Here is an 11,135-nt window from a genome sequence, read left to right on the forward strand (position 1 = left end):
TAACCACAAAAACCGAGCATCCATGGTTTCACTGTATAATGTTCATTACATTGATTTTATTTGGTTAATCCGATGTTGTGAAATCTTATCTGACGTGTTTTTGTGTGTAAGCTGAATTACTTTTGATACATCATCTGCATTGGACGGGTGAGATCAATGAGAGCCACCCAATTAATAGAAAGGTCTATCCAAAAGCTCATCCTATCCACCACCTCTTGTTCAGGCTCCACACCATTGTTATTTGACAAGCTGCTCACTCCCAATGAAATTGCTACTCTAGTTGGGTCTGCCATTGGCACAAACAGAGACTCACAGTGAAAGAGAGGGAGTATGGCCTCAGCTACACTCTCCATGGCTGCTGTGGCCAACTGCAGCAGCACTCATGCATCTTTGCAGGTATACTCTACTTCCCATGCCACTCACCATCCATATCATTCAAAATTACAAGCTGACACCATATGGATGTCTGCCTATTCTTGCATTATTCTCTGCTAGCTAATAATCTGTTCATGCAGGTTTTTCTAAGATACAGTGTTGTTTTATTTCATTGCAGTTGCCATAATGCTAATGCACCATTAGAATTCTGTGTGCTGATGCAAAATTGCTTAACCAAATGAAAGAATGATGAGTGAATATTACTTGGCAATTCATTAATTTAGATGGGTTTTTACTACATGAAGTATTGGATGGTGGTACTGAGCTTATTGTAGTCAGTTTGATTATTATTCAGTTCAAACAAGTATATTTGTTTCTGTTTGTTAGTTGCATTTGGATTTGGGGTTGAAGTTGTAATTGATGTGTCACGTGCTATTGTTAATGGGCAGGTTTCAGGGAAGGGATTCTCCGAATACTCAGGTCTCAAGAGCTCCAGTGGCTTTCCTTGCCTAAGGAAATACAACGAGGACTTCGTTTCAGTAGTTGCATTCCAAACTAATGCGGTGAGGATATGTTCACACTTTTGACAATATCCCACATATGATTGTGAGTCACCACCACCGTTGTTGGTCTAATTAGTGGATTTCTTGGTCTGATAATGGCAAAGTGGCATTGTGATAGTAAAGCAAGTTATAGAAAATTAGGAGCTTCCCACAGTGGAATTTTTCTCCATGACTGGACATCACCCTGCTGTATGTGTAGGTGATCACACTATTGATTGTCTTAGTAGTTCTCTTCCACAATGGCCACTTTGGTGTCTCTGTATATTGTTTTGTCGTATAATTGTGATGGTTGTAAGTGTAGAGATCATTTTGCTCTGTGTGGATGTCATATTTCCATCCTTTTATCACATTTACATGCATGATTTAGCTGGGGTTAGTTGAACTGGTTGTCGCCAATGTCACCGGGGATTTAAAGAAATACTTGTAAGTCCCATCTACTTATGTGAGGAAACATTCCTTGGATTTCCCCAAAAAAATGGTCTCTTTACCATTGATCTAGTTTTCTAGAAATCACTTTGCTTTGAGATTATTCAGTGGTATCTATGGGACTGTTTTTGCTGGATCAAAACCACTCAGGCCTGTCTTGATGTTGCTTTAGATTGTAAAATTGTCAGACTGATGTATATGTGTATGCAGTTGATTTCAGATTGCTGTGATCATGGTGGTTCTTCATATTGAGGTCACTTGACAATCTGGCTGCAATTTGGTTTATATGGATGTCAGTGTTTGATCCAGAGCTCAAATTGCCCTATTATTCTTGAAAATATTTCCACTGGTTCTTATTTTTTGTGTATAAGGAGAAAAAATGATGCTTAGATTACTAGGAGATGAAATTGCATTCCTTTACATAAAAGGAAATCACTACATCAAAATCCCCTCTCCCGTGCTTAACTGTGTCACCATGGAAAATATTAATCACTATTCAGTAAGTCAATCATTGGCTAATTATTTTTCCATGTTGTCCCTTGGATGAGAATAAACTAATATTCAATAGATAGGATGAAAAGGCAGTAAGCTACTAATAAGCTTACTGCATGGTGCTTAATATTTTCCGTGGTAGAAGATCAAATGCAAGTGATCTGGCACCTGGATCTCCACTATCTTATAGTATATATTCTATCTTTACATTGCAAGGCTATTGAGTCAAAAATTGATATTCTTTCCAGTATAGAAATCCAATTTTCAGGCAGGTCTTTGAAGGTTGAGACTCATCTTTTTCACAACAGAAAGTGAAGAGTGGCCATCCTGATTAATTACCAGGCATGCCATGCAGATTATCACCCACCAGGTATCTCTAAGGCAGCACGCTGCGAACTTGACAATACCCAAACACCCTTTGTGAACAGGCGTCTCGGAAAAACTTGCACAACATCTTCTGGTTTTCTATGGTTTCTGCAATTTCCTGCTGTGAAACCTGCTTTAATCAGTCTTCCTTTAGTAAGGAGCTCAGTAGTATGTTTTTCCTATGTGATAGTCATCACATTGCTGCATGATTATATATGATTATATATGTAAGTCCTACCTTTTTTTTTTTTTATGATTGCTACACTATTGTTTGGAGAGCCCGCTTTCTTTCATAATGTTTACCCTGGCATACAATTACGTTGTTGTAAGTTAATTACCCTTTAGAGTTCATATCACGGTTCACCATCCAATTATCACACATATATTTGGGTGTCATTTCATCACAGTCTGATTGTTGATGTGTTGTATATGGAGGGAAAATCTGAAGTAGAAAATAGATTTATTATAAATACAAGTAGTATTTTCATGTTAAGTCAGGCATTTAGGAAAAACATATGCTATATCAAAGTTATACTTTGAGCTGCCTTCTTGACGTGTGGGAAGAACAATGAGTGTAATATTGTTGTCTATAGTATGTACAGGTCTTGTATGGCTCTATCGATTGTGCTGAATTTTCTACAAGATAAGTAATAGAAACTAATTTTCTGATTTGATAATTATTACTTAATGATCTTTAAACAGTGTATCTAATGTCACTGATATTATTGAGCAATTATGCATAGAAGATTTCAACAATAAATACAGCGGAAACAATAAAGATCATAAAGATACAACCATGCACGATAGTGACAAGTTTTCCCTAGGAAACCCAAACTTGGGAGAAACCCCAACAACTCTTCTTTTAGGAAAAAAATATTCTTCAACAAGGTTTACAATTCCAAATTGTCTAGAAATATGTGCCAAAAATCCAAGTCCAAACTTCAGTCAAATTTGTCCTCTATCTGCGCCCACGTGTGGTTGTTATAGAAGAGAGATGATGATAATAAGTAATCAAATGAAGTATCACATTATGTATATATATATATATATATATATACAAGTCGAATGGGCACATTTACCCCACGGGAAACGTCCCTTCATGAGCTAGGTCAACTTGTCCTTTTTGAGCCTACATGAAGCCCAATAAAAAATTGAATTTTTATTTGTATTTCCATAAATATTCTAGGCCGACTCAGGAGACCTCTTGGCATGTGGGAATACCTCCCAACACTACACAAAAATCAAAACTTTGTCTTAGCGAGGGAGATATTCTCCTTAGCTGCAACAGATTTCCCCTTAGCTAAAACTTCTCCTCCATAAGAAAAGTTCATGAGCTTGCTATATTGATGTATGTCTATAGATAACTCCATCATAGAGTGGGCAATGTGAGTATATAAGGCCTTTTAGCTCTGGCGAAAATCTTTTATGGCTCCTTAGACAAATGTATCAATCTCCTCTGGTCAAAGTCCTTTATGACCCAGCCAAGTCCTTTTGGTTTCTTAAGAGAGAATCTGCCCTTGGACCATTCACCCTCAGCGAAAATCCTTTATGGATTCTCAGGTGAATTACATCTATCTCCTCTGGTGAAAGTCCTTTATGACCTAGCCAAGTCCTTTTGTCTTCTCAGGAGAACATTTGTCCAATCCTGTAAATTTCTCTTATAATTGCCTTAGGTCATTCACCTTTCTAGTCAAAGTCCTTTATGACCTAGCCAGGTCCTTCTGGCTTCTCAGGTGAATGTATCCATATCCCTTGGACAAAGTCCTTTATGACCCAACCAAAATCCTTTATGGCTTCAGGAGATGGCCTACCCTAATCCTACAAAGACATCAACCCTCCCTCTTAACAAGGGAGACATTTTGCATCATGCAAAGCTTGTCTCTGAAGTACACAAACTTCACTATACACAGAAGCTTGGTGAGAATGTCTACAATCTGCTCATCTGTGTATGTATACTGCAGCTCCATTGTTCCTTTCTGCACCATGTCTCGAATGAAGTGACCTGATCAAATATTCCTGCAATAAGCTTTTTAAGTCATTGTTTCGCTACTTATGACATAAGCTACGATATACTCCGTCTCTTTTGTACTGGGTGCGATAGAAGTCAACTTCCTGCTGAACTAGGGTATCGTAGCCGATCCCAAGCTAAAGCAGCACTATGATGTGCTATTTTTGTCCTCTACACTCTCAGCCGAATCTGAATCCATATATCCCTGCAAATTCACTTCACCACCTAAGACATATCTCAAACCATATCTACTGTATCACGCAAGTACCTCAGCCATGCTTTTCGACAACCCAACGTATCTACCTCGACTCGACCATATACTAGCTTAGGATGTTCACTGCAAAGCAAATATCAAGCCTGGTGTTAACTAGGTATATCAAGAATCCAATCAATTGCTTGTACATCGTGAGATCCACCAACTCTGAATCTCCAATCCCAAGAAATAGTGTATCTTGCCAGAATCCTTCATTTCAATCTTCGATGCCAACTCCCTCCGACACCGACGCAGGTCTTCCTGTGGTAGTCCTAGTTGCTCCCTCTGTCATAGAAGCAAATCTTCTTGTCATTGTTGCTCCCTTTGTCATGCAAGCAATTCCTTTTGTTGTTGTTGCTCCCTCTGTCATGTAATTAAGTCCTTTTGCTATTTGACATGGTCTCCTCAAAGAAGGCATATTGCTTTTAGAGACCTTCTGTCTCTGAGCATCTTGACAATCTCAACCCATGACATCCTCTTTGGAAGGTTGCTCCTTCCACTCTGCTTGACTATTTGCTCCCTTGGTACTGGAAACTCTTCCGGTCATCTAGCATAGTCCTGGATGTCTGTACAATTTCTCCCTCTTGAACACCAATCACTTTTGTTGAGTTTAGGTTCGAGCCCTTAGGTCATACAAGAAATTATCCATTGGAGACTGGAGCAAGAAAAATCCTTGTGGTACACTCCCTCTTATTGGGAGAACCTTCTTGCAACAAACTTTGCTTTATTATTCTAGATGCTACCATCTATTGCCATAATCATTTCCTTCGCAGCCTTCACAATGTACCTGCAAACTTCATTCAGGAGGCCATGGAAGAAAAAATTATAACCAAGCAAAAATTATAAAGACAAAAGGCTAAGCAAGGAATAAAGATAATAATATTATTCAAGGGAGAAAGATAGGAAGTACTTATCTCTTGATTAAAAAAAAGAAACTGTTGAGGGTTGTAGGGAATTGTCAACTCCTTCTTGATCCTTGCCTCCTTGTAGAAATCAATGAAGTCCATCTGCAATCTCATCAAGCTTGGATTCCTTATCTTCTTCTGAAGCGGATGTTCATCCTCGTCCTTAACATTCAGTTGCTAATGCATATTACTTTCCATTCTTGCATGATCTATAATAGCTAGGGTTTCTTCATCCGACATATTAGCCTTAGCAAGCCATTCATCGAGTTATCTAGCCACACCAAAGGCTTAACAACAAGCTAGCATCAACACCAAGTCCACCGTGGGATCTCCCACTTGCATTCCACATGCTATCAAGGAGATAAACCAAGTAAACATCTCACAAACTCTGCTTGCATCCAACACTCCAAGTCTTGCTCTAAGGTTTAATTCCACAAGCCCTAAGACTTTCAACAAGTATAAAGACTTCAAGACAAATAAAAAACTCCTCATATTGCTGATCATAACAGCCACTTATCACCTAGTTGTTTGCCCTTTTGTTCATTGTTGATTAGCCTACTTGTGTAGCCTCAAACCTATTCAACCTTGGCCTAACATAGCCCTGCAAGTTTACCTTTGACCTTCGGCAACCTTCCTCTTTCCTCAACCCTCCAGGTTGTAGCCTTTTTCTTTGCATCGCTTTCCTAGTTGTTGCACAACCAACTCAACCAACCTTCTTAGCAGTCTCCAACAGGTTTTGGCACCCTTGTTGATGCCCTAAACTGCCTTGCAGCCACCTTCTCTTCCTCAATCTGTGTGTTTATACCTCAAACACAACCCAACAACTTCCCTTCTACTTGCGGCCAGACACCTTGTGGCTATTAGCTTCACGGATACCCTATTTTAGACTTGCGGAACCTTCCTAGGCTTGTCGGCCTACGGTCAGGCCTACAGCCCTTGGCCTTCTTCATGCAACCCCGGACCTAACCAAACCTCGATTAACTCATTTGGATAGACCTTTGACTTAGCTATTCCGGAACAAATCTCCTTGTTGGTTCCTTAATTTGACCTCTTCTATCTTGTTGCCTATGGCTCCTTCTAGGGCTTTCTTTCTCCACAAATGAAGTCCCTCTCACTTGTCTTTTAGGCTGACTTTAGTGGTTGTTCTCTCAACAAAGCTTCGATTCCATGTTGAATTTTCTACAAGATATATAATAGAAACCAATCTTTTGATATGATAATAACTACTTAATGATCTTCAAATAATTTATCTAATGCCACTAATATCATTGAGCAATTATACATAGAATATTTCAACAGTAAATATAGCGGAAATAACAATGATCATAAAGAGACATCCATGCACAATAGAGACAACAAGTTTTCCCTGGGAAACCCAAACTTGAGAGGAAACCCAACAACACTTCTTCTAAGAGAAATTGTTCTTCAACAAGGTTTACAATTCCAAATTGTCTAGAAATTTGAGCTAATAATCCAAGTCCAAACTTCATTCAAATTCATCCTCTATCTGCTCCCACGTGTGATTGTTATAGAAGAGAGATGATGATAATGAGGGATCAAATGAAATGTCACACCATGTATATATATACAAGTTGAATAGGTGCATTTACCCCAAAGGACACATTCCTTCACGAACTGGGCCAACTTGTCTTTTTTGAACCTACATGAAGCCTAATAAAAAATTGAAATTTTATTTTTACTTTCATAAATCTTCTAAGCCGCTTAGGAGGCCTCTTGGCATGCTAGAATACATCCCAATGCTACACAAAATTAACACATTCTGCTATGGTACTAATGATTGCAGGTCATTGTGTCTGCTATAGTACTAATGATTGCATGTCATTGTGTCACTTAACAAAATGATTGGTAGTAGTTGCTTTGGTTTATATGGAGGTCAGTTTGCTCTCCGAATTGTCATAGGGGCCTAATTGAAGTTCATTTTGTTGTGTGATTGCTGCATGGTTCATCAGAGTTTTGTGCATGAAGGTTCACTGTTAAATTGTATCATGATCATTGTATTGAGGTTTAAATGTCACTAGGTTTATTAACAATATGATTGTCAGCCTCGTTTATGTTAGTACATTTTGTACTAAGAATTATTCATGATACTTGTATGTGTAGAAATATGAATTGTTTAGAACTTGTTTTTGCGAGAATTTGGAAAAACAATTTTTGGTCAGAAAGTGGTTTTTTTAGATATCATTTTTTGGGATTCAACTGCGTTAAGTCATTCACGTATGACCATTTCCATGAGAGGTAGTCGTAACTGACTAATTTCTCATGATTTTTTGAATAGTTCACTTAGCACTCATTGCATCGGGTGATGCTCACAGGGGTGAAGAAAGTGGTTTTTTGATCAGAAAGTGGTTTTTTTGTTATTTAAGATCCATTTTTAATATAAGAATCAGTATGCTGAAAAACCAGGGGTACTCAGTTTGTACTGAGTTTACCAATCAAACTTGTAATTCCAACCAATTACTGTCAGATTTCAGGCAAATTTGACCAAAAATATATTAAGGCTTTTGATCATTCTGTTGGTGTATGCTGATTTAACGTATTTATATCATTGATGCCCTAGTCCATGCAAGGGTTAGACACTTCGAGCTTGTTATAGTATTGCAAGCAGAGATTACTTGTTTAATGATTGTCCTTGGTGTATATGGATCTCACTTTGCAAATGCTGTTTCATCACATAAATTTGCGTGTCGGATTTTCATGGTAAACAACAAACTGATCTGGTTTTTTGTCCTCTTGCCCTTGTTCTTTCATTCCAGGTAGGATCATCTGGACAAAAAAGGGGCGTAGTGGAGGCAAAGATAAAAGTTGCAATCAATGGGTTTGGAAGGATTGGTCGCAATTTTCTGCGATGTTGGCACGGTCGAAAGGACTCCCCTTTGGATGTGGTTGTCATCAATGACACCGGAGGTGTTAAACAGGCCTCGCATTTGCTCAAATATGATTCTATTCTTGGAACCTTTGACACAGATGTGCAGGTAGCAGGAAATGATGGCATTTCTGTAGATGGCAAGGTCATCAAAGTTGTATCAGATCGGAACCCTGTAAATCTGCCATGGAAGTAAGTACATGAAACTAAACATTTGGCTAGGATTATAGGTTAATGCTACAGATCTGCTTACACTTAAGTATTCGATTAGATTCCTGATGTTTACAGTTGGGTTTAGCAGACATTGAAATTCTTGGGATAATTATAGGTTCATTCAAAAATCAATAATTAGAGCATTGTGAAATTGACATGTTCATCACTTAACAGGCTCTCTTGGGTTTCAATTAGATCACTCAAATGCTTAATCAACATGGTCAATTCTTTATTTTGGTCAATTTTTTATTTTCTATGTATAGTATTTTGGTTGCTTAGGTGAACTTGGCTTGACGGCCGAAAGAAATCAGAATAGAGAATGAAAGACCTGATTTAACAAAATATAAGCCTGTGCATTGCAAATTTGCTGTATTGTTTAACTATTTTAAGTTTTGGAATTTCCCTTTTTGTCAAATTGTAATTTTTTTGTTATTTAAAATATATTTTGGTTTGTATATATAAATTCAACTCCTAAAAAACCCATGTAACATTAAGATCCCAACTCAAACTTACAATTTCAACAAATTCCTACATAATTCTAAACAAATTCCACTGAAAGATATAATCAGAACCACTCCAAAACTTATAACAAATAGACTACTAGCAGAGGCAACAACAGCAGCCGCAAAAAAATTGTTAAATCTGTATAATACTGGGTAGCCTTCCAGGATTATTATATAGAGATAATTTATGCTTCTCAGCTCATGACGAAATGCTTCATATTGTATTTGCAGGGACTATGGGATTGATTTGGTCATAGAAGGCACTGGCGTGTTTGTTGACAGGGAAGGTGCTGGTAAGCATCTCCAAGCTGGGGCAAAGAAGGTTTTGATCACAGCTCCTGGAAAGGGAGATATTCCTACATATGTTTGTGGTGTGAACGAGGAAAAATATAATCCTGCAGAAGAAATTATTAGCAATGCCTCCTGCACTACTAATTGCCTGGCTCCTTTCGTTAAAGTTCTGGACCAGAAATTCGGTGAGTGTCATCTGGTTAAATAGAACAAACAATATATTCATTGTTTCCCCTATTTCATGTTGAAATCTAACATATCTTTTTCTTCTGTCGATCACCATAGTTTATCTGGATTTAAAATGGCATTGTTTAGTTCCTATTTGAGGACATTGCTTTGTTCCTGTTCAATATGCTTGCCAATGTACACCTAAATTTGTTTAGTGCAGGAATCATCAAGGGCACCATGACAACAACTCATTCATATACTGGTGATCAGAGACTTCTCGATGCTAGTCATAGAGATCTTAGGCGCGCCAGAGCTGCAGCCTTGAACATTGTCCCAACATCAACAGGAGCAGCAAAGGCAGTGGCACTAGTTCTCCCAAGTCTGAAAGGGAAACTGAATGGAATTGCTCTGAGAGTGCCAACACCCAATGTATCAGTTGTTGACTTGGTTGTTCAGGTGGAGAAGAAGACATTTGCAGAGGAGGTGAATGCAGCGTTCCGAGAAAGTGCAGATAAAGAGCTTAATGGCATCCTTGCAGTGTGTGATGAGCCTCTAGTGTCAATAGATTTCAGGTGTTCAGATGTCTCCTCAACTGTGGATTCATCACTCACAATGGTGATGGGAGATGATATGGTGAAAGTGGTTGCTTGGTATGACAATGAATGGGGTTATTCACAGAGGGTTGTTGATTTGGCTGACATCGTTGCCAACAATTGGAAGTCTTAGACAATTAATTTCTCCTTGCTCAACCTAAGTTGCTACATAACAAATATGGTTGTTTTTGTTTTCCATTATTATTTGCTATGAAATGAGCCACTTAGTCTAATCTATGTAATGTATGTTTTATGTTGTTTATTTCATGACAACATTATGAACAGTTTTTCAAATTATATTACAATTTTTTGGTTTTTGCAAGGTGCTTTGCATAATTCTTTTTCCCCTCTATTGGTAAGGGATGCCTTATTCAACTTACTGAGATCATAGTTTCAAGCTCATAGTGTGTATTTATTAAGTTTATTTTTTAATTACATTTTGAATCATAGAAGTTTTAGATAAAAAAAATTATTCAAATTATTAAAAAAAATTGCGAAATTGTATGTCCTGATTGAAACAAGACATTTCATCACTGTCTTAATGATGAGTAGAACATCCCCTCAATAATTTCAATCATGATACACATTTCCCTATTAATAAAGCATAATATTGAAAACATAAATTAATCTTGAAATATGCACACTCAAAATTATTCAAAGATCAAACAATAAGATAAATAATCAAAAGAGAAAGAGCAACTAAGAGAGACTTGGATACATTTTCTGTATTTCCACTTCTGTTGTAATCTGAGAATCAAGGCGCCTTGGAAATGTAGTGGAGTTGCCCTCGTTTCTGTAAGAGAAATTCTAAGGGGTGCAGTATGCCTCCCATCAACTTCATAAACGACTGCTCCTCTTGGCTGGGATTTGTATGTCCACACATAATGCTTCGGCCATTTCAGCCACACATAGTATAAGCTGCTTATATTTAAGGATCATGTTCTCAATTTTCAAGTTCTGAGAGATGGAGGGATTGATCTTATCTTCTTTTTCATCCTAAAAATACTTATTAGAATTAGCAGTGGCCAAATCTGATTTTACAGAGAAGGCACCTTCATGTTATATTTATCCTGTAATTAAATATGTATAACACAG

The 11,135-nt window shown here is 37.7% G+C and overlaps 1 protein-coding gene across 1 annotated transcript; it reads left to right on the forward strand.

The window, feature by feature from the left end:
- Nucleotides 1-220: 220 nt before the first annotated feature.
- Nucleotides 221-10,362, forward strand: LOC149249864 (glyceraldehyde-3-phosphate dehydrogenase A, chloroplastic). Its single transcript, XM_089458807.1, has 5 exons — nt 221-396; nt 825-938; nt 8,163-8,464; nt 9,220-9,464; nt 9,668-10,362. Exons 1-5 carry the CDS (start codon nt 331-333, stop codon nt 10,171-10,173), a joined length of 1,233 nt encoding a protein of 410 aa, XP_089314933.1. The 5' UTR covers nt 221-330; the 3' UTR covers nt 10,174-10,362.
- Nucleotides 10,363-11,135: the final 773 nt, after the last annotated feature.

Source organism: Pinus tabuliformis, chromosome 7, assembly GCF_031772625.1.
Source record: "Pinus tabuliformis cultivar Carrire ecotype Pingquan chromosome 7, CPIR1, whole genome shotgun sequence".
Taxonomy (NCBI): Eukaryota; Viridiplantae; Streptophyta; class Pinopsida; order Pinales; family Pinaceae; genus Pinus; species Pinus tabuliformis.

What these genes read in the sequence shown, in the direction of transcription:
- LOC149249864 (XM_089458807.1), top strand. Translation starts at nt 331, where the DNA reads ATGGCCTCAGCTACACTCTCCATGGCTGCTGTGGCCAACTGCAGCAGC. An exon ending in GCACTCATGCATCTTTGCAG is followed by an intron (nt 397 to 824) that starts GTATACTCTACT and finishes GTTAATGGGCAG; the next exon opens with GTTTCAGGGAAGGGATTCTC. An exon ending in CCTGTAAATCTGCCATGGAA is followed by an intron (nt 8,465 to 9,219) that starts GTAAGTACATGA and finishes TTGTATTTGCAG; the next exon opens with GGACTATGGGATTGATTTGG.